Source organism: Tauraco erythrolophus, chromosome 3 (genome assembly GCF_009769465.1).
Source record: "Tauraco erythrolophus isolate bTauEry1 chromosome 3, bTauEry1.pri, whole genome shotgun sequence".
NCBI classification, from domain to species: Eukaryota; Metazoa; Chordata; class Aves; order Musophagiformes; family Musophagidae; genus Tauraco; species Tauraco erythrolophus.
The window spans coordinates 91,247,462-91,271,665 of record NC_141467.1 but is presented as its reverse complement, the minus strand read 5'-3'; the positions used below and the strand labels follow the sequence as shown (position 1 = coordinate 91,271,665).

At 42.1% G+C, this 24,204-nt stretch overlaps 1 protein-coding gene across 1 annotated transcript in view; it reads left to right on the top strand.

Moving 5' to 3' along the window:
* The window catches only part of SNTB1 (syntrophin beta 1), a 120,304-nt gene that overhangs the window by 45,233 nt on the left and 50,867 nt on the right, over positions 1–24,204 (top strand). The window contains exon 2 of the mRNA XM_086608800.1: positions 19,280–19,496. Within this exon, the coding sequence (XP_086464926.1) occupies positions 19,280–19,496 (217 nt within the window). The remainder of the gene's footprint in view (positions 1–19,279; positions 19,497–24,204) is intronic.

The window sequence follows — 24,204 nt, the reverse complement described above, 5'->3', positions numbered from 1 at the left end:
TTTGTGTAGATAACAGAGATGCCTGATAGGCAGGAGGAACGAACCATGTGGCATGAGGACTTCGATGGGAAGGAAAAGTCTCCAGGCATGTTCTAAATCTGGAAATTCCTAACTTTCCACGACAGTAAAATGTTGCATATATCAGTATTGCCGGTCTAGAACATGCTTCATTTCTAACGACATGAATGGACAGTAACTTACTCAGATGGAGATAAAGGTCTCACCTTTCAGGATCAGAATCGAAGTCCTGGCCGCACCGTCCCGTGGTGTGCCACAGTTCTGCAGCTTTCTTCATTTGATGTTAGCTTGGCAGCTGCGTGCGTTGGAGGCACACGCTGTAGTGCAGAGACTGCGATTCTGTGCTTTCTCGTCTTTAAGTAGAAGATACAGTTGGAAATAGCTTGTTCCTAAAATGGAATGCATTTACAAGAATGTATTATTTTTTTATAGACTTTTCAATTTTTTGATCTGGTTATTCTCAGGGTAAAATCTGAAGAACATGTTTTCTACAGCTGAGATTCCAGGTTTATAAACTATGTCAAAGGTCTTTAAATATTGTGGATATATTGATTTATTTATTTTGACAATGAGTAGAAAGACACATGTGGGAATATGCTGGCAGAATTTGGTAGTGTAATTTTTCTCTAACACACTGGGAAGAAATTATCTAAACTTTTTCTACTGCAAAATATCTGGAGCCTTGGTGTGCTTCTTGGGCTTTTCTTAGAGAAACAGGTTTTGTCATTAATATTGTGAAGAATTTTAATTCAGACATTTGTTCTTCCCCTCACTGGATCAAAACTGTGAACATAAAAAACTCACAGAAGTTGCCTCCATCCCTCACCTCCCCTACTCCTCCCTCCAATTTTAATTTCAGTAAATTTAGGCCAGATTTTGTTCTGGTTTAGCGGATTTCATTCACTCTGGTGGGAATTGGACCCGTTCACCAGGAACAAACTTTATCCTCTGATGTTTATCACGGGAAGACCGGGTAGCTTAAAATTAATAATCTCAATTTTGTGATGGACCATGTGGCAGTTGACTTTATGATGCAGAAATGGAAATTTAATGTCATAGTATTCAAGCTTCTGCTTGTTGTCATTTATTTTTATTTTACTCAGCTGTCTGGTATACACATAGTATTGTATGGAAATGCTCAAGGAACAGCATGAAAGAAACCGGCCACGAATTACAGCGATGGTTTTGATACCACCTGCATTAGAGGCCAGATCATACCGTATTGGCATTGCCTGGCGACAGGCAGCCTGTACTGCACTTACACTGGAGGAAAAGCCAGGTTGGAGGAGCCTGTTTGGAGGCTCTGCTACATTTGCTGTGCAGTGCATTGCGGTTAAATCAGGCCTCCAGATCGCTGTTTCCAAGGAGGTACAATATATTGTCCAAGGCTTGAGGTGTGTTTTCCTTCCTCCTGCCTCTCCAGCCTTCGGCGGGGTTGCTTGGATGGCTGTAGTTCTTGCAACTCAAAAGCGGGACAGAATTTTTTCCATCCTAGCAAACATCAGGAACGTATCCCTGTGATGCTGGGCAATGCAGCAGGAAGCCAGAGGAGACAGTGCTTTGCCAGAAGAGATCAGCATTTAAAGACGAGGTGTGACAAGTGTGTGTAACTGTTCACGGCAATAAAATAGGGATGAAAGGTGAGAATAATAGTGGAAGACAATGAGCAAGCAATTACATAGAGTTAGTTTTGTGGAATTACGCAGCCCTGACCTACCTAATCGGTTGATCATAGGAAATAAATCAGACAGTAAAACAGAGCTAAGCTCACAGGCACGTGTCAGCCACACATTCTTGACTGTGTATTTTAAAAACCAACTATTTCTAGTCACAAGAAGGGAGTAGCAAGATCATCAATGAGTGCCATAGGAGCGGAGGGATGCACAGCTGGGAGAGGAGCTGTTTGTGGCCTATTGAGTTAGTCCTGCTGGAAAGTAAAATGTGGTTTAGTTGTATGAGGTTTTCTGTTGTGTTGGTTGTTTTTTTTTTTTCTGAAGAAGAAGCTATCGAGCTTTCCATCTTCTGAGCACAGCAGGCGTCTGCACGATTACTGCGGCATGATGCAAAGAGACGGGGGGAGAAAGTGTCGACTGAAGGATCCTGGCAAACATTATTTAAACTGTTGGAGAAGTGCAGCAGATTGACTCTCCGACCGTCACTGCCGATAATGCTGCTCGTAGAGCTTGTCAGCATTGCAGCTTCACATTTTTATAACCGTTTAATTACTGCCTGTATTGAATATAGCTGGAATTCACCATTGCAGCTAAGGCTCTGGAAGTGCACTGTAGACTATAAGAAAGTGAAGAATATCAAGGAGGCAGCCAGGCTGTAATGAGTTTGCTCATCCTTTTAGGTAACAACTCAGTAACAGCCCCAATAACCATTCTGTTTGTTCTGTGTTTGTCTTTTTTATTTTTTAATTTTTTTATTTTATTTTTTTGGAACGCAGTGTCCTTCATTTGATAAAGTTTTCTTTTCCGTTAAGTCACAATCACTTTCTCAAAACTTAATTCCACCATGCATTATTAAATATATTTTGTCTTTAACTTTCTTCTGGCTCCCCGTGCATGACAGAGGGGAGGTGGGCCATGCTGCGGTCTGGCATAGGCACCTCGTTGACGTTTTATCAGAGGCTTCCCTTCGTGTGGAGCAGCGCAGACGTGCTGCCGCAACTTGATCTGACTGTGGTTAGCCGCTGCGAAGTGATCTGAAAATACTGACCTGCAGTGAATGCTCAGAATGCTGTAAAGAGATTTTGTCAGGGAGGCAAGGTTTCTATGTAATCGTAGATAGTTAGAATTTCTGGCATGAACGTGTTGGCGTCATTCACCATAGCTCAGCACGTAGCTCACAGGATGGTTCTGCCCTTGCTGCTGTGCTTTCCCACAGGGACAGCTCTGCAAGCTGCAAAACGCAGTCCGGGACCCTCCTGCAGCACCTGCCCCAGCACAGGGTGCTACCAAGCCGGGAGAGGTGCTGTGGCACAGTGGCAGCTGCTGGTCCGTGTGTCCACATGTTGGCATGTCGGCACATGTCACCAGCAGTGCTTATTTCCGTGCCTGCTCTTTTCCCTCCTTCTCCTCTGCAGCAGTTTAGAGGCTGCTGCTGTGGAGGGGAAGGGTGAAAGGGAGGGTGAGGTGTTTTGAGCAGAGAAGGGGGTAGATTGGTACTTGGTAGGGTGGGTGAGAGAGTGATGTGCAGGGTGTGCCCGTGGAGGGAGGTGGGGAAGGGACTGGGACAGATGCTGGCGTGAAGGGGAGGCCGCTACTGAGCAGTTCGTGGCAGAGGGACAAATCCAGATTTGGTCCACGTGGTTGAGGAAGTAGGACCACTGTGATCAGGTAACAGCTCCTGGAGGAGCAGGGAGCCAGAAACCTCTAGGCTCCCCATTCCAGCATCCTAGGACATGGTGTATGTTGGCGAGAAGCATGTATATATGTATATATTTGCAAAGGTCTGTATATTACTATATTGGCTTGTGTATATATAGTTGGTCTGTTGCTACTAAATTATCTCCTTAACACTCTTTGAGGAGGGCTTTCTAGTCATTGATCATTAATGTCACTGCTTGCTAAGCATAAACCCTGTGAACTGCAGAGCATGAGCCAGGTCTAGTGGTTGCAAGCTAAACTGAGGTGCAGGGATTTTACTATCAACCTGGAAGAATCCCATGAGTCTTCCAGCCCTGTCTTCTGAAGGAGATCATGATTTGGCCCTTTGGTGGGCTGAGACAAGGTAGTGCAATATAAATGGTGTGAAAAATAGTCTTGAGGAAGTTGAAGTGACCCAGAAGCATTCTGTTTACTGGCACATGCTTCTGAACTGGTCTGCCCTCTTTGCAGTTAATAGACTTGTACACCTTTTAATCTATCATGCATTTAATAAAAAGAGTTACAGAATAACCCTTGGTTAAACGAAGAGTGTATTTAGCGCTCCAATATTCTCAGCTCCTAACTTCTGGTAACTAGTGGGCCATTATTTACCCACCTGGGGAATAAGTTTCTGGCACTTCCTATGGTAGAAGAGGTGTAAATATCGCAGGCATACCTCTGCCATCAGCTAGCATAAAATACTCTCCCATCTTCTTATTTTAAATGCAATAACTAACCAGGCAGATTCGTCTTGAGATTCCTCAAAAGTTTTGCTTTAGGCTCTCAATCTGCCACCGGCTTTACTTCAGCTTTACTTCTTACGGCCTCTGCAAGGGGAGCAGCTGCAAAAGTGGTCTTTAAAGGGCTGGAGATGAGCATGGTATAAATATTGAATTGTTTATCGGTTTCTGACATTTGCTGAAATCTAGAGTTTCAAAGTTGTCCTTTAAAAACTGGAGCACAAACCTGCTATGGCAATAGGCCCAAAGGTCAGCTTATTTACGTGAGTGATCTCTTCGTTGATAATGTTCTGATGGCCTTTGGTGTGCAAGATGAGAGAAGAGTCACCTGACTGTGGGGACACAGGCGGGAGTTTGTGATCTGTGCTGAGGCATGGTCCTGAGCACTGAGTTCCAGTGGTTGCATTTGAGATATGTCTTGGTGAACTCGGGCTCAACAGTTACTCATGCAGCTACCTGCCAGGATTAGTTTTCCTCCAACTTCCCATTCTTTCCCCCTTTATAGCCTATTCACATCTTGAGCTTTGACCATTGGGCCTGAGCTAATTCTCATTGAAGATGAACCCGGTGACTTTGGCAGAAGTTGTAAGTGATCCTGAGACCAGAAGCTCTTTGAGGCAGAAATTGTTCTTGATTTTTTTTTTTCTATGTTCATCTGTGCTGCTGTTAAAAAAAAAAAGAAAAAAAAGAACCGATATCATCTGATCGTGCTCTCTACAAGTATCAAGAGAGACCTGCCCTTGAACTAAATAAAGCAAACAAGCCTTAAGCAGATAGTTGTCCCTGTTGCGTATCCCCAAGCCTCTGTAAAAGCACAGATGATGTGGATGGGAAAGCTGTGCTTTCAGCTCCTCTTTTCAAAGGCATTCCCACACTGGAGCACAAAGAAAACCAGTTATGCTAATGGCAAGCGTGCACTTACACCATCCTTTAATTTCAGTCTGTCTTCACCTCGCAAGCTTGTTTACTTTTACAACAGAATTTTTCTCAGGACTTACTGGACAGACATATAGGAAGAATTTTTTTCCCTTTTGTGGGAACTGGGCTGAACACGCAAGGCCGAGCCAGCAAGTGTGAGGTTCAGCAGAGCTGCAGTTATCTGCACATGTATTGAGGACTCTTCTTCGCATTACATATGCCTCAAGTCCAGTCCCTCTGTCCATACAGACTCTGGTGGGCCCAGTTGCTTGAGCTGTCCTTGCTTCAGACAAATGTTTTTATATCTATCTGCATCTATATATCTATATCTATACCTATCAGCAGAATCCAGCAACAACACCAGTGCAAAAACCTTTTATGCCTTAGGCGATGCTGAAAGTTTAAGTCTTGATGGGGTCCCTGCGTGGGAAGCAGCAGTGATAGCAACACAGGGAAAATTCTTGCCACTATTAATTGCAAACGCATCCTAGCAACTGTATCACCCTACTCATATTTCCTTTTCTTCCTCATGTTTTTCCAGTGTTTTTACAAACAGCACCTGCTACCGCTGTCTCATCGCAGAGGAATACAATACAACTGTAACAACACTGGGAGTTTCATGCATGATTTTTAACGTAGGCTCTTCTGCCTGCTTATTTCCTTGTCATGTCCCTATTGTCTCTTAACTTGTACTTGATTTCTAAGCTCCTTGGGAGGGGACCAGCTTTTTGTTCTGTGTTTGCACAGCATCTGAGGCTGTCATGCCCCGGTTCTTCGCTAATCCTGGTAAGTGCTCCAGTAGTACAAGTGGCAAATACATTTGAGATACAAACAAATTCGCATTTTTCTCACAGATTAAACAAATGGTTTTCTCTGTGATGATTTCAACCGGAGCTGTATTTCATTACAGCCCTTTGAAGCTCAGCTGGGAATTGCCAGTTTCTTTTCCAACCTCTGTTATCAGCCTCCTGTACTAGTTGACCAAAAAGTACTTGGCAGGCAGTTGGCAGACTCAGAAAAACAATAGGTTGTACTATTTTAACCTGGCTTTGACCTAACCTGGAACAGTCAAAACTGGCATTTGGTGTAGTGAGAAAATGTGTTTTGATGTGCTGAGTCAACTGCAGTTGCTGTTCAGCAGCTGCTGAGAACAACCTGTGTCTGTTTTGTCCTACGGAGGGGGGGGGGCACCACGCTGGCCCCAGCATCGGCGTGGTACCAGGCCAGTCTCAGTAATTCTCTCCAATAGGGTCTGAGCGAAGCAGGGAATTACTTTGCCCTTAAATTGAAGATTGATGTGATTTTTTTCTGGGACAGAAAACATTGCTTGTTTTCTGGAAGGATAAAGTGTCCACTGAAACAGGATTATATTTACATTATTATTGCAGGGCCATCTGTGAAATAGGCTTTCTGTACTACAGTAAAGAGCCGTGACCCCTCACAGCGTTATCTTTTAAGCTGCATGCTAAACCCATGGGGGCTTATGGCTCAAAGCTAATGGGGATTTGACTTCTCACTGAAAGGAATTTGAAGCCTAACCCTATTTAGATGCTCTTTGCTCTCATTGATTAAATGCCCAATCCACTCCAAGAAGCCTAATGGAATCATAACTATATGAATTTTCCATCTGACAAAATGGATGCTGAAGGACACTCCATGCAATATTTATTAGAAAAGGAGTTTGATCTTAAAAAGACATTTTAAATCAAAATGTCAACTTAAAGTACTATTTTGTTTATAGACAAAAAAATGAATTTGAATGAGAATGTATTTTTCAGAGCACTTCACAAAACCATTTCATTTGAAAAAAACTCAGTTTCTGAATTCAGAATTTTTATGAGGATTTTCACTGCTTCCCTTGTTCCCTATGTTCACTAATTCATTTCTGAGATCCTGTCTGCAGAATAGTTTTAAATGATTCTGTTTACAAATAATGAACCTGAGGGGCAGAAAAAAAAGTCTGTCTTCACCTCCAAATTGCATTATACACTGGAGTTCCAGGAGGACCATATTCCATCAGGGATCATTGGCATTTTTTAAGACACAGTAACTAGAGCTCCTCGGGGATGAGAAGAGAAGAGCTGTCATCTTGGCAAGAGACTTTGAGCTGCAAAGAGCAGTACATGATGCCATGATCCTACTGTGATCCCTGGGAGAAAAGGGGGAAGCCCGAATTAATTCATTTGAATTCCATTCAAATGAAAGCCCAAGCACTGTGCCACAAGCATGTAGCTTAATGTTTCATTGCCCTTCTCTTTTCATCGCCCTTGCTGAACATACAGTCTTGCTTCCTCCATCCCTTGAAATACTAGGAGTGATGTCATGTGAGGTCTCTTTTTCCCTTCTAGTGCCTTAGGAACTGTCTGCTTCAGGTGATTTTCTCCTAGTTGTAGACCATCAGGGAGGTAGCTGTGGAGCCAAACCTTATTCCAGGTCTGCCGCTTTCCTGCTGGGTCATCTTGCAAATGTTTTCAGGTGCAGAAGAGACAGTTTGAGACTGTACTTGGACTTCAGAACCAGGCAAAGGTGCTCTTGAGCTATCATTATGCCACACTGAAATAAATAAAAATATAGTTGCTATATTATGCCCATCTCTGATCAAAAAACTCATCCCAGTTCCCAAGTGATTGCTTTATACACCTCTTTGCATTTGTGTTTCCTTCTTTTCCGTAGTTATATAGATGTCTTAAGACTACTGTACAGATTTTCTAATGTCACAGCTGGAATGCTTCAGGCGGCTCCAAGCAGACCAATGTTCTAATGTGAAGGCTTTAGGCTCTACTCTAAAGAAGGCCCACACTCCTCCAAGGCTCAGGAGGAAATGCCTCACTCTTAGGAGTAAACGCCCCGCCTTAAATAGTCAGGAGTCACATGGTTTGCTAGATGGGTCAAGGCTATTGGTCACTTGACCATCCATCTCCCAGAGTGATTGGCTGAATGCTACAGCACCTGTTTCAAGGTAACTTTCCCAGTGTAACGAGCTACAGGTGTTTCTTAGTTAGCCTGCATAGGGAAAGAACTTTCACAGGATGCTGCAGCAGCCAAAAGGTTTCTCCACATTCTAATGCCTTTTTAGAGAAACCGTTGTGCTTCTTCCTTTCAACTGTGTTGACACAGCAGCCTGGAGATGGTGATGTTTGATGGAGAGAAGTGATTCTTGTGGGCTGGCAGTGTAGACTGGCCAGATGCTTCTCTAAATTCACCTGTTATTCCCAGTCTAAATGAGAAAGGGAGAGAGAGGTAGGCAGGCACATGAGCACTTGTAGGAATTTGCAGTCCAATTTGTTAAACTTCAGTAGTGTTCACATTATATTTATCTGTCTGTATTTATATACCTATATGCATATAGATCTAAGTAGTTATAGTCACTGGCATTTCAGTGTGCTGGATATGGCCATTGGTCTCTCCTGTTGGTAAGGTTGCAGACTAAAGGATCCTCAAAAATAAGGACTTGTGTGGTGATCTGATGCCTTTCGATGGATAGCCCAGCCACAGGAGGTATGGCAAGTTCGTTTGAGTTTGTTCATTTTCAAAGCTCTTGATGTCGACGAGTGAAGAAGGAAAATGATGAACTTTGAAATTTTGAAAGTAATTGCAGCCCTGCTCTTCAAAATAAATCCCAGGGTTCTTGGAAGGTCTTCAAAGTCCTCCCGTAGGGAGAAGACTGCAGGCATTGTGAATCCAGTTTTCACTGGCACTGGGATCCTTTTGGGTTTAAAAATGAAAAGTTGTAAAGCGGTTGTAAAGGAAAGTCGTAAAGGAAAGCAAATGTCACTCCGGTCTTCAAAAAGGGCAAGAAGGAAGACCCAGGTAACTATAGACCGGTCAGCCTCACCTCCATCCCTGAAAAGATAATGGAACAACTTATCCTTGGTGCTGACTCTAGGCAGATCAAGGATAAGAGGGTGATTAGGGGCAGTCAACATGGCTTCACTAAGGGGAAGTCATGCTTGACAAACCTGATAGTCTTTTATGAGGACATCACCCAGTGGGTGGATGATGGTAGAGCAGTGGATGTGGTCTATCTTGGCTTCAGTAAAGCATTTGACACAGTCTCCCACGGCATCCTCACAGCTAAACTGAGGAAGTGTGGTCTGGATGATCGGATAGTGAGGTGGATTGTGAACTGGCTGAAGGATAGAAACCAGACAGTAGTGGTCAGTGGGACAGAGTCCAGTTGGAGGCCTGTATGTAGTGGAGTCCCTCAAGGGTCGGTACTGGGACCTGTATTGTTCAACATATTCATCAATGACTTGGATGAGGGAGTAGAGTGCATGGTCAGCAAGTTTGCTGATGACACTAAACTGGGAGGAGTGGCTGACACACCTGAAGGCTGTGCTGCCATTCAGGGAGACCTGGACAGGCTGGAGAGTTGGGCGGGGAGAAATTTAATGAAATACAATAAGGGCAAGTGTAGAGTCTTGCATCTGGGTAAGAACAACCCCATGTACCAGTACAAGTTGGGGACTGAACTGTTGGGGAACAGCACAGGGGAAAGGGACCAGGGGGTCCTGGTGGACGGCAGGATGACCATGAGCCAGCAATGTGCCCTTGTGGCCAAGAAGGCCAATGGCATCCTGGGGTGTATTAGAAGGGGTGTGGTTAGTAGGTCGAGAGAGGTTCTCCTCCGCCTCTACTCTGCCCTGGTGAGGCTGCATCTGGAATATTGTGTCCAGTTCTGGGCCCCTCAGTTAAAGAAGGACAAGGAACTGCTTGAGAGAGTCCAGCGCAGGGCCACAAAGATGATTAAGGGAGTGGAGCATCTCCCTTATGAGGAAAGGCTGAAGGAGCTGGGTCTCTTTAGCTTGGAGGAGAGGAGGCTGAGGGGGGACCTCATTAATGTTTATAAATATGTAAAGGGTGACTGTCATGAGGATGGAGCCAGGCTCTTCTCACTGGCATCCAATGATAGGATAAGGGGAAATGGATATAAGCTGGAACATAGGAGGTTCCTCTTAAACATGAGGAAGAACTTCTTCCCAGTAAAGGTAACAGAACACTGGAACAGGCTGCCCAGAGAGGTTGTGGAGTCTCCTTCTCTGGAGATGTTCAAAACCTGCCTGGACGCATTCTTGTGTGATCTGATCTAGGTGGTCCTGCTCAGGCAGGGGGATTGGACTAGATGATCCTTTGAGGTCCCTTCCAATCCCTAACATTCTGTGATTCTGTAGAAGTTAAGTTTAGTGCTGAGAACTCTGTCACTGACTTACTGCATGACTTTGAGGAAGGCATTTTAACTTGCCTGTGTCAGTTTAGCCATCTGTAAAACAGGTACAATCATACACAGCATAATAATTTCCCTCAGTGAGTGCCATTTTCAGTCTATCCTGTACTACTTAATGATTTGTGTGACTGCTGAAATAACAGCATGCTCCAGAACTGTAATGCCCTTATGTATTTTTCACATAATCACTAGCAGTTGAAATATTTGTTCTGACACTTGAGATTACTCATGTAAATAGGAAAATTATAGCATGCTGGCGATGCCAGACACCTTGAATTCCATCTGAGTGTGTGGGTGATTGGAGAGGGATCTATAAATACTAACAGAGGGGGAAACAACAAGCATGAGCAGCACAGGAGAAATTCTGAATCACCTTATTCCAGAGATTTAGATCAAAGATTTTAAAATATAATATGTCAATATTGGATAGGAGATGGTTCTTTGGAATCTGAGCACTGCAAATCCACTGAAGAAGTATTTGTTTTGCTCCATTTCCTACCTTTACATGAAGCCATGTTCTTCTGTTGTACCTTTAGTGGACTCGTAAGGGGTGTGATGATCTAGTCCTAATATCATGTGACTAAAAGCCCTTTGGGTTTTTTTTTTCCTTTTTTTTTTTTTTTTTCCTTTCTTAGGAAGCATTCTGCCTTGGAGACAAGCAGAAACTCCAGTTCGATTATCAGTGAGTGACTCACAGGTTGCACAACGGTTTTGCTCAAAATGTGACTGCTGATTTCCATGTTCAGCTCCCAAATTGCCTGTTTCAGATGTTTTCCACTTCCATTACGAAAGATTGGCATAGTTCTAATTGTAGAGTTCATAATGTCACATAACAGTGTAGCAAATGAGCTGTGTCACATTTTACATAAAAATGTAGTAAGTTATATAGCTACTGCTGGCAGGTTTGGCAGCAGTCTTTTTTGATTTTTAGTTTATTAGATAAGGGACACTTGTGCAATGTAGCTGCTCCCTGTTCTCCACTGAGTAGTATTGTTTTTGACTACAAGCTCCTCAAGATACCACCAGTGTCTCCTTCTAGATCAAGCCAAAGCATCACCTTTTTAACCAAACATTGTACTTTTGGGGATTACCAAATATTTACAAGCTAGAATTTGTTTTTCAGATTATGAAGAGAGAGAGATCTCTGCATTTATTTTGGGGAAGTACGTAACATTTTTGAAAGACAGATGAATAGCTTATGGGACCTTGTCAGTAGAATTCATGTACTTATCATTAGTGACGTATAAAAAAGAGAACTGAATACATCCAATTTCTTGAAACAGAAACTTTGAAATTTAAAATAAACTAAGTCACTTGAAGGAAACCGTTAACACATTCAGTGTAGTAGATATGAGTAATGGAAATCATAATTGAAAGTATTGAGGAACGTCAACTGTAAAGAGTCTGTCTGTAGATTATTATTAATTTGCCAGTTTGAATTTTTTTGTACCAGATTGCCAACAACCTGTGACTGCTTTTGATCACTCCATCAGCTCAAGTGGTGGCAAGTGTCCCGTATTTAGAGCTCTGAACCAACCCAGTGATCCAGCCTAAGGTTTCACTGTGATTCTGTGTGACAGTTCATGTTTGTTTAGTTTCCATTAAGCTATTTTGAACAGAAACACAAAGGTCTCACCCATCATTGAAACTAGTCCTGCTTCCTTGAGCACATGTGCTGTCAGCATCCAACATGGACTTTATTATTAAAAACTGGTAACGTAACTCACAAAGGAGCTGGAAGGGGGTTGTTAGCAGTGACCAGCTCCCAGTGAGAGCAGGGAGAAGTGGGTGGGACATGCTGACTGCAAGTGAAGCTTTCCTCGACTGGAGAGCAGTAGGTTGTGTGTTTTGCTCATGCTTGCTCTACGTGGGGTGTAAACCCATGGCTTTGTGGAGAAATAAAAATGAATTAGTATTTACTAGGTCTTGCAGTTGACAAAATTGGTATGCTGCATAAGATAAGAAGGCACTTAAATGCCTTTGCTCCCTAGAAACATTTGCACTGAGGAAGCTCAGAAAGGGCTGAAGAAGTGTTTGCTAAAGGGGAACATCAGGCCTAGGGAATCGGTGGCTGAATCAGCTCATGTTATAGGCGAAGTCTCAGGAAAGGAAACTGAGAAGTCACTCTCTGAAGATTTTTTGCACAGAAGCATAGGATGGCCTGGGAACTTAATCTCCAGCTCCACAAGTGCTGAAATCAGAGCAGAAAATGGAGGTCCCAGGTGCAGGCGAGAAGGAGAAGGCATCGGCAGGGGCTGCCCGTGGCTCCTGCCGAGACTTGCCACTGAGTTTCCTCCGACAGTTTCTTGACTTCTAAGACATCTTTGGTGGCGAGTTATGTTTTTTGAGACCTGCTGTGGATAACGCAATGTGGCTTATCACTGTGCCCTATTCGGGTTATCAAAACCATGAGGACTGCACTCTCGCGTGTCTTCCTGAGAGCAGCCCTTTTTCTCCCAGTTTCTCTGGTTTGATGGGGGCCTGGACATACTGATCCCTTGGTCTGCTGTCTGGACCGCTGGTCTTCCCTTCTTGACAAAGACATTCTCCTAACCTTGCAAAATTGCTGATTGCAAGGTGCTTTGAAGAGGAACTGCCTTGATTTTTTGGGTGCAACGTGTGACGGTGCGTACAGCACTGCTTAATGTTGTTCCACATTTTTTTTATAAAAGTAGATGCTAATTTACAGGAGCACTGTGAAGTATTCTTTATATTTTTAAAATGCAGTTATTGATTTTTTTCACTCAGCCTGTTTGTAGCTTGCTGAAAGCTTGAGCCTGAAGCCTAATTGCTTACCAGCAGTCTTTTGACACCAATTGTTAATGTCCTCCCTTCAGGTAAACTTTATCTTAAAGGCACATTTGCCTCCTGGATCTTTCTGAAGTTACTCTTTCAAAACACTCATTTATGTCTTCCATATAAAAAGTATAAGTGCATACAGTGAATGTATTTTTAAAAGGATTTTAAAACCAGGCCCTTACAATTTAGATCCAAGCCTGCCACTTTAAGGGATGAGGCAACATGCACTGAATTCAGCTGAATTAATTCAGAAACAGCAGAGAATCATAAATTCAGCTTAGTCTCACTACAGTATGAGAAAAGGACAAAGCATAAAGGGGATTTGTATTCTCACAAGGTGTTTATTTTAACTAATTTGTATCATCTCCCAGAGGTGGAGATCTGATGCTCTTGGCAGATCAAGAGGTTTACTATTTCAAATCCCTTTCAGCACGGGAGAAAGCAGACGATGTTAATGGATGTTACTTGTCTGAACGTAGTAACAGATGTTTCTGTAGGAAATGGAGTGGAAACACTCACAAGCAGAATTGTTGGCTGGTTTTTGGTTTATGCCCACATTAAAGCTGTTGAAAGGGTCATGCGATACATCTTCATAGATGATCTGATTCATAAATTCTTCAAGTATCTGGGTCTTAGTTTCGATGATGGCACCAGCAGCTGGACAGCTTCTCATCTCATTTTTATACGTGTCTTCACTGTAGAGCATTCAGTTTGCTTGAATTTAGTGGAAATTTGATCTCTAACATAAAACCTAGCAGGCAAATTCTGGTATCATGATACTGAATTAATTTTAATACAGTAGACCTTTCTCCAGATCTGTTAGTCTCAGTTCCATTGACAGTAGTGTAAAATACTCTGCATTAATGTTGGCATTGCTTGGGCATAGTTTATGAATTTTATGGCAAGAGTTCTCCTTTAAGTTACAACTAACTTTGAAACCATTTGGGGCATTTTGGTTTGTGCCTTACCAAAACTGCTGGACTGCAAATTCTGTGTTTTAATGTTTCATCAAGCAAAACAACACAACCATGTTGAGTGAGTGACTTGCTTCACTGATCTACTCTTCTAAAGGCCACATACCTGCTTCTAGGTTTGGCTACCATTCCCTTTTTTTCTTGGGACAGTATCGCTTCAGCAGCTGTTAGATGGCTCCGAGTTTTTATCTTGGACTTGTAGTGGTGCTATCTACAACCTCAGAAGTGTTTATCTTCATTTGTTTCCTCCTTTCCAAGTGGGAATGGCGTACCTGCAGGTTGAGCCTCCTCTAGTTCTGCATTAGCAGCTCTTCTCAAACTACTAAGAATCATTTTTGCAAGAAAACTTTTTGTGTGCTGTGCTGCCCGCAGTACTCTTGCAGATGGCCTGGTGTACTCACTTCAGCACAGACAAGTCAAACAGCCCCTTCATACTGAATAAGCTGAATAAGAATATGGTGAAGGATATGCCTAGCTCCTCTTCTCTGGCCATCTTTCACCCTGACAGAAGTCAGACCGGATGAGGGTGGATGTACCGGAACTTCAGAAAACCTATCTTTTTGGAGTGTAGGTATCAGTCACGTTAGCACATCCTTTGAAAATAGCCTCCAGAGGTTTCTGGGTGATGTTTTCTACTTACCTTTGATAGTTGTCTCTGACTACTTACTTAGGAGAGAATGAATGCATAAAGAGGAGACTGTGCTTTTTCTTTGCAAAGGGGAATTCCTTGATCATGTTTCTTCAAGCAGATTCGGGCATGTAGTTCCTTTTGCTTTCATATTGTAAACCTACACATCCTGTCCTCATTCTTACAGTAACGAAAGAGCTTTGCTCAGGAGTGCTGGCTTCTCTTCAATGGTCTTTGTTTTCCCTCCTAGGAAACAGTTTGAATATGTCAGAAGAGTCTCAGTTCCTCAGAACTGCATCTGGCCAAGAACCTGACCAAGCTGGTCTGTAGTGTTTCTCTCGTTAAATGCCTGCTTCTTCCCTCCCAGAAAGTCATCTGTGAACAGTAACAAAGGATTAATTGTGGAGACTTGGGACTTGGCACAAGTACATATAAATGAAGTGCTTTTCTGGAAGCTACATTGCCTGTCTTGCAGATCAAAAAATAAATGCAAAGTATTTCAATGTGTATCAGTGGATTAATTCATTTGATTGTCACTTCCCTTCCTCCTCTCTTTGTGGGGAGGGGCACTCCGGAGATTGGAATTTTAATTGCTTGACCGCAGTTTCTTATTAGTGGTGCACCAAAAGAGTATGGATCCTTAATTAGTACTGAATATAAGGATCTCTGAGGTTGAGCTATAGCATCAAATGGATGAGTTTAGACAACTCTCAACTGAAAGTACAGTCTATCAGTAAGTCGAGTTATAATAATGAAACCATTAGAACTTTTTCTCAGTCCCTGCATGTTTGCAGAATACATTCTGGTGGTCTTAAAAAATGTAGTATTTTAATGTAAATATATATTTAATATTTGTATCTATATTAGACATATGTATATATTCTGAAGGCATATATACATACATGCCTATAGAATAGTTATGCATAATTCAGAGTTGTTACACAATGACATGCTTTATTTAATTTCATTAAATATTTTTGGGTTTTAATCCATTAGGTAGTTTCATTGGCAATATGTAAAAACAGTGTTCTCTGTAGCTGCTTCCTTTTTCAGGTGGTACCTGGATTTGTGCTACCGTATCCAAAGGGAAATCTAGCTTCTGAGTGTAATGGTCTGACAACAGAATATTATCCACATTATTACTTTAATGTCCAATAGTCTGTATCATATTTTTTTCTGGGTTTAAAACTTGATGATGGAAATGAATTGTATAACTTCTGTTATACATTAATGTTGATGCATCCAAGATTCTCAGATAGTGCTGTGTAGAATAAGAATATGCCTATAATACATACTTGTGTCAACTTGTTTTCTACTATGTGGATTAAGAACTTGTTAATGGACAGACTGCAAAAAGTAGACATGTGTGAGGTTGTCATAAATTGTTGTGTATGTAGAAGGGTTACTGGTGCATTGGTATAAACCAGAGTGTTCTGCAGTATTTGCAGCCAGGGTTTAGAGGTAAATATGAAATAATTGCTGGTAAAAGTTATGATTCATCTGAACAGAGCGTGTCTTCAGCTAAATTCATAAACTGGACTTTGGTTACAGACGTGTAATTATGGATGTTGATGGGGCAAATGGAAAACAGTGGCTCTGCAATTTAAATAATAAAAAAATTATATAAATGGATAAAGTTCTGCCACCTGTTCCACTCTCATATTCCGTTCGTGCATTTATGTATATCCATTTGGGGTCTTCTAAACTATGAAACACATTTGAATATGCAAGAGCCATAAAGCATGGTTTGTAGAACCCAGCAGAATTCAGCGATGAATCTAGAGAGCTGTGCTTGTATTTAGTGGGAAATAGGAAGTAAATAGTAGAAAACTACAGAAATACTTTATTGTTTTTCCCAGAAAACCTATATTCACTTTATTTTTTAATTGTCCTGTAGAATTTTGTAGGAAGATGGTGTTCAGCAGTTTACCAAGATCTTAATGGGTCTTTATTCATGTAAGTCTCTGGGGCTGAGCAACCATCTCTTGTTGAGAGTTAGTAGAAACTAGATGTCTGGGAGCTCAGAAGTTGGCAGGAGTTTTCATAGGACATTTTTTCCTCAAGGTAATTTTCTTGGCTTTTGCTGTGTTTGAGACTCAGTTCGTGGAAAGAGGGTTGTGTTTCTGCTGTCTCCACTTTCACAAGTGTTTCTGAAACAGTGCAGCTGCCTGCCATGAATTCACCGGTGCGTCGCATGGAAACTTTGCTTCTTGGCACACGGAAGGGACGGCTCTTTTCTTCTGTCTCCATCTCTGGGGAAATAAATTCACATTTTGTGTTCCTGCTTAGGTTTAGAGCCAAATTTTTCACTTCAGCTTCCTTCCTTCCTCTACCTCTCTCTCCTTTCCTTGATTAAAAGATGCACAGGTCAATTGCATATAGCTGCAGCTGAAAAAGGATGAAAGTAGCACAGATGAAATAGCTACACTGTTGAGACCTGGACCTTTATTTAGCATCCCATTTGCTGGCATGTCACTGTAATGAGTTCAAAAGCCAACTGGATTACTTTTTTTCAGCAGATTAACTGATAGTCTCTAATTTTAAAGGGAACAAAGTTTTGTTTGCCGGCAAACATGATTTTTACAGCTTCAGCTGTTCCTCCTCTCTAAGTGAATGACAAAGTCATATTTGTTCAGTGTAAACAGAACTAGATTCACCACACCTGTATGTCTTCAGTCTCCCCATTTCCCAAAGGCTTATGAGTACATCCAAACTGAGATGCTGACTGCTAAAACCAATATCTGTATGGCACTGACTAAAACTGCTCATTTTCAGTGCCTTTGAAAATCATGTAATTTATAGAGTGCCCAAGATTGAGCACAGGTTTTGGGAGTTAGATGACACAGGTTTTTAGATAATGGACTCCAGGTAGCTGTCTACAAAAAGATGAAAAAATGAATCTCAACACCCTTTCCCTTAAATAGTTTACGGAAGTCCAGTAGAATCTCATGCCAGCCCTTCCCTAAGCAGGGAAGAAATGAATTTCAAAAATTACTCAGAATAGTATAGGGCAGAGAAATCAAAACAGCAATGTTGGGTAGGACAGCATTTCTGATAAATCACAAATGATCCTGCTCACAGAGGAATGTCCTATGAAATACCTAAACATAGAAGGGATGAATACTGAGGTTAAAAGATTTTTTTAGAAAGGAGAGAGAGACAGCAATGGCAAGATGTGCGCTGAGGTGTTTTAGAGGAAAGATGGCAATAGCTGCTCCCAGAGCCTGGACTCCAGCTTTGCACGTCTTTCTCTCTTGGTAAAGCTGTTACGAAGTGCCTGAAAATAGTGCTCCTGAATTACCCACTTTATCTGTGGTTTTCACAGAAACACCACTGTTTTTCTCCACTCCTCTGAATACTTCCCTTGCTTTCACTTCGAACTTAAAATCTTCAGTCTGCTTTCCCTAATTTAACTTTCTTCACCACAATGCCCTTTTGTAATTTACCCATCTTTTTGTTATTCAATCATCCTCAGCCTTTTCAGCCAAGCTGACATAATGATCTGCACCGTTTCCTTGAAATCACCTCTCACAGCATTTTAATAACTTCCCCAAATAAGTTGACAGTGCTCCTGCCCTTTCGGTTCGTCTCGTCGCTGTTGGAGTCGTGGGTACAATCAAGAGGCAGTAGCCAGTTAGGCAGTCACAGCTGTGTACATTGGATGTATATGTTTAACCAGGATGCTTAAATGTGGGGTTTTGTCTTGGTTGAGCTCTGTCAGGTTTGTGAAAGAGAAGACTGTGGCTGGCAGATTTGCCAAGCACAGGAAAAGCAAAAGCTAAAGTGATCTTGAACCACCAAAAGAATTCAAAAACAGGGAAAATGTTGCAATATTTGCCTGCATAAAGAGGGGAATATGAAGTATGAGTGTGAAAGAGGTACTGATTTTTGCATACATTAAGATCATTTGGGAATCTTACATTCACTTTTCTTATCTATACTGGAAAAAGCATTGGAAGAGGCTGAGATCTAATCTGACAACTCCACTATTACGAAAGGCTCAAACTCCATTATTTCCCCATGAGAAGGCTGAGAGGTGAATTGGGTTTTATTTACTCCATATGTATATGTGTGATACAAGTAGATCAGCTGAAACTGCTCCCCAGCAAGCAGAAATACCTGTTGAGATCAGTGGCGGAACACTGACAAGCGTGAACCACAGGCGAGATGTGATTTTGCAGGACTGGGAGTATCGCTGGAAGATTTTAGACAAGGGAATAAGAGATTCACTGCCACTCGGTTGAACGTCTGTCTTAAAAACTTCCCTATACCTCAGCCAGCTCACAGCTTCCATACATAGGAACTGCTGCAGGACTCTCAGCCTGTAGAGCAGAGCTCAGATGGCTCTCTGGCCTTACAATGGCCATATGTTCTTGTTTCTTCTGTTCTTTTTCCTAGTTTTACTCATTGTGCTATACTGAGATGGGCTGCAATCAGATCTCCATCTTCTGTATTTGCACAGTTTCCAGTGCCATGATGCTGGACGAATAAAAATAATAAACAGTGCTGAGGATTGGTACTGGTTCAAAGAGCTCACGTGGGATGCAACTACTGGATATCCATTTATTTATTGCCTTCTTTTTCTTTTTTTTTTGCCGTTTTTACAGTGAAATACATGAGAGAAGCAACACCCTATGTGAAGAAAGGCTCTCCTGTTTCAGAAATCGGGTGGGAGACACCTCCCCCCGCATCTCCCCGCTTGGGTTGTGCCTCTGCTGACCCACTGTCGCAGCTTTCGCTCTCCATCCACAGAGACAAGAAGACAATACCACTCAAGATGTGCTACGTGACGCGCAACATGACGGTGTCAGACCCCGAGAACAGGTGAGTGGGGGGATTTACCCAGGGCTGGGATTTTTGAATCGTTGTTGGACTTTTCAGTGTTGACGTTGGTGAGCAGAAACCAGCGATGGGCTCTGGCTGCACGCAGCAGCCCAGCGAGGGACAAGCAAGGACCAGTTTGGGAAGGGCGGGTGGTGGTGGCTGAGCCACGAGGTGCTGGGTTTAGTGCCCAGATGCAGTGGGACAGAGACCCCTCAGCTTTTGCGCTGTGCTAGAGAAACTCTTCAGTGTGGTAATCCAACGTTTTTATTAGAAATAGAATTGCAGGTGTTTGTTTTTATCCTGATTAAGTCTCTGCTTTTGAAGGAAAAAACACTGTACACTCTAATTGGTTACATCTTCCTGGCTGGCTTAATCTAATTCCCCTAAATTGCATTTTCTTTTCTTTTTTAATGAATATTATTTTAAGAATGGTCTGTTTTGTCCATTCAGTTCTGGGCATTAAAGTCAGGAATAGGAGAAAAGTTCCACTTACAAGGCATTAATGGGGAATTTCTGTGACTTCTTGTTTTTTTTTTCTCATAACGTTAAAAATAGGATGAGCTTTTACCAGCTGTTATTTATAACATATGTGGAACAGCTGCACCACACCAGCACACTCTCTGATCCCTGCTCTACCAGCTGCTCATAAAAAAGGGACCAGTCAAGTCAGTAATACAGACTGATTCTTCCATCCAAATAATGGCCTTTTTGTTTTTCTGCAGTGTGCTGGCTTGCCCAGAAGCTGGGTCTGATGCCTTTGATTCTCAGCACTTATGCATAGGCATAAATAAAAGTTACATTTTCATTTGCAGAAAACGATACGGAGAAGGGAGAGCAGAAGGGGGTTTGGGTAGGATAGGTTCCCCTGTAGTTTCTTGCAATGCAATTCAGAAACTTTATCAGTATCTGCGTAATTTTCCTTCTTTCTCTTTTATATTTGTCTGGCCTTCTTTTAAGGCCTTTTTTCCCCCGCTATGCTTTAGTGTTTAGTATTGTTCTACTTTACTACTGCTCTTCATCTCACCAACTGGTTACCACCATAGTCAGTGATAACTGACCACTACAGAAATGCAACTGTAAACCAGCAATTACCCTAGCAATCTTTCTCAAGTTTAAATCAGGATGGTTATTGATATTGGCCACTTTTTGTCACATATATCTGTGTAGTTGAGGTGTTGAGGTTTGACAGCTGTATCACTAGTCTGAGAGTTTGTTGTTCTCTCTGCCACGGCATATTTTAAAAATACCCGTGAAAGTCACACTGTTGGAATTAGCACAATCTAACAGTGCTTTACACATGTTAACTTCTGTTACTCTCCTGGTCATCAGTTTTGTTTGAAGGCCAGGAGGACTGATTCAGAGGGACACACTCATTGCTCATGATACTTCTGCGATGGAGCTGACTTTTTCAAAGTGTGCTACAAGCATGTGTGTTCTTAGGTGTTACTAGGAAGTAATGCGTGGGAGAGTCATATTGCTTATTATCATGGTTTTCATTTTGTGTTGCTGTCATTTCCTGTGGAAAGAGTGACTTCTGATTTTTAATGTAGTCCAAAACAGTGCAGTGTACAGTCTAAGGTGGATTTTTCCATCCAAGCACACAGTACCTCACTATCGTGCTAGCTGCAGCGCAATAGTAGCATCCCATCCATTCGCATATTTACCTATTTCAGATTTTTTTTTAACAATTCTGAACACTGGAATGATATCTCCCAGTAGAAATTCTATTACAATGCAGCGACCCTTTCCCACTGGAATATGTCGCAAGATAGTAATCTGATTCCGCAAAAAATAATTTGATCTTCGTTCACAGCAGGGCCCAAGCCATGTCCTTACATGTTTATGACACTTCTGTTTCACAGCCCAGTGACCTGACACACATCGATCTTAGAACTGATGGTGTCACTTTGCTGGATGGCTTTAGAAGAGCACTGTTGGCAGCACAAACATGGCAACAGGAAAAGAGAAGCAGAGCATGTTAGTGGCATCTGTGTCATTCTCATGTAAACACAGGGGCCATAGTTGTATTTTAGGCTGGAAGAAACGAGGTTAAAATAATTACTGCTTAAATCTTTTGTTTGCCTGTGTTTTTACTGGTGAGTGTCCTTCTTGGTGGCAGCATTAAAGGTTAATGTCAGACCTCACAGAGGAGCATCCCTTCCCAATGAAGGGACACGTGGGAATGGTCACAGCTAGTAATACTAATAAGCAGTAAATATTACTGCAGTATAAAAATCTTTTCATCAATTTCTGGTGATGGTATTAAGGAATAGGAGAAAAAAATAAAAGGAAATAGGTCTTTGAGGTGAAATTTTTTCTGTTGGTGCTTTTAAAGTCTTGGAACATGATACAAAGGTACTTCTCTACACAGCACAGGAGACAAGACATTCCCCGTAGGAATAAGGCTGTGCTGCATGGACTGAAAAGGCTTTCCCATCTGCTTTTGAAATCACCCTAAAATCCTGCTTGCAATTCATTCGGCCAAACCCAGGAGGTGTGAGCCTGATCCTGCCAGCACTTAAGGTGCACAGACCACATTTATCCAGTGACAGAAGTCCAGAGCGATGTGATCCTTACAGGGAACTTCAGCAGGGATCCAGTCTTAACGATCGAATTACTCGTTGGCAGGATGTGGCCTTCTGATGGGAAAGGTTTGCTTTGGTTTGGAAGTTGGGATGAATGAGCCAAGGACAGATTCCCAGCAGCGTGGTGCCGTCTGCCAGCTGCACACAGTGGCAGCACTGCAGCAAGTACTGGTGCAGTTCATAGACTCCGCACCGAGGACATGCAGAGAAACAGATAAGGAAGTTTCTTTGTGTGTTGTCTGTTTCAGGGTCGGACTGAGAATTGCAATCAGAAGGTAAAATTGAGTGGGTATGTTTTAAAGGTGGCAGAGGAACCAGATGGAAGGCATTCATCCTGGGCTCTGTGCACTGAGCTGCGGCTGGGAATTACCTGAACTTCCCGGGGTGACAGGGAGGTGCAAGACAGACTGAGACCTAGTTACTACAAAGTCAGCTATAGACTTAAGCTGCTTCATTACTTTGATTTTTTTTTTTTTTTTCCCACTGGGAATTACTGATTCACTAAAAGAATTATTTGTAAGATTTATTGCAAGCTGTCGCTCCCCAGATTGATTCCTTTTGTATACATTCTTTTAAATTTTTTTTTTCTTACATTATTTAATAACATGTCAGTAATGTCCAGTAACAGGATCAGTGAGATTTAACATTTTGAGTTGTGATGGGTGTATAAGCATGTACTTTATGTAAGCATGAAATATCCCTGTGTGATTCTGAAATTAAATTTTAAAATATTAAATGTAAAATAAATTCTGATGAATTTCAATGTATTTCCTTTTGTTACAATAAGGCATGAAAACAAAAGTTGAGGCTTCTTTAAAATAAAAAGTTTGAGTTTCAACAAGATTGAATACGACACAGTAAAAACCAGTCTTTGTGCCAAAAGACTTGTCATGAATACTGGTTACAAACATAAGAAGTTAGAGAAGACTGTGAAGATGAACTAAAAAGACAAGCATCTTTAGAAGTCAAGGAGCTGTGACACTATTATAGGACATCAGTGTCCAAAAATGGACTTCTTGAATGTTTTTCTGATGCATTTTCAGCTGTGAGGCTGATTGATTATTTATATACATGATGTCTCAAATACTAGTAGAAACTCTGTGCCTTTTCAGTAAAACTCTGCGAAAGATGACGGTGTGTAGTTTGGGACCTGCCAGCACTCCCAGTTTCACTGCTGATCCAAAGCACAACTAGATTTTTTTTAAAAGGACTACAAGACTTGACATATTCAGACTTGACATGAGGAAGCATTTCTGTACTGAGAGGGTGGTCAGACACTGGAACAGGCTTCCTAGAGAGGTGGTCGATGCTCCAAGGCTGTCAGTGTTTAAGAGGCATTTAGACAACGCCTGTAACAACATGCTTTAACTTGGTCAACCCTGAATTGGTCAGACAGTTGAACTAGATTATCATTGTAGGTCCCTTCAACTGAAATTATTCTATTCTATTCTATTCTATTCTATTCTATTCTATTCTATTCTATTCTATTCTATTCAGGAATGACAGACATTTAGCTCCTGCACCTCTTAAAGCTCATGTTGCTATAATTTTATGGTGACTGAGGGGGCAGGAAGGCAAGTATTAGGCAATGCAGAAGAGTCTGGACATCTTGTTGATGAAAGCATGGGCTGGCTTATGCCTCCACGCTGCCTGTTTCCTGCTCGGTAAACAGGGCTATACTTTGGTGTTGCCACGCACGAGTATGCAAAGCAAAGGCTGAATTCTCCTCGAAGAGCAGCATGGTTTAGGTGTGCAGTTTTGCAGCCCGTGTTTTTTGCTCACTGATGAAGGAGCAGATACCCCAAGTCACATACCTGATGTGGGGCTGGGAGAGGGCAAGGCACTGCCATAGAGAGTGACCATGGTACTAGAGAATGAGTTATGGCTGCCCTTGCAGAGTACAGGTCTCAGTTATCTTGTTTTTTGCCTTTAAAGAGGTAGTTTGACAATACTGGGCTCAGCCGATGGCACTGGCTACTGGTAGAAGCACAGATGGAGTTAGGTGCTGGGCAAAGGCTGAGCCCTGGACCCAGGACTAAGGAGGCGATGGACCATTTCCATCACAATGCTGGCACCATTGCTGCATGCTAGAGCTGTGTTAGCCCTGGGTGGACACCAGCTGT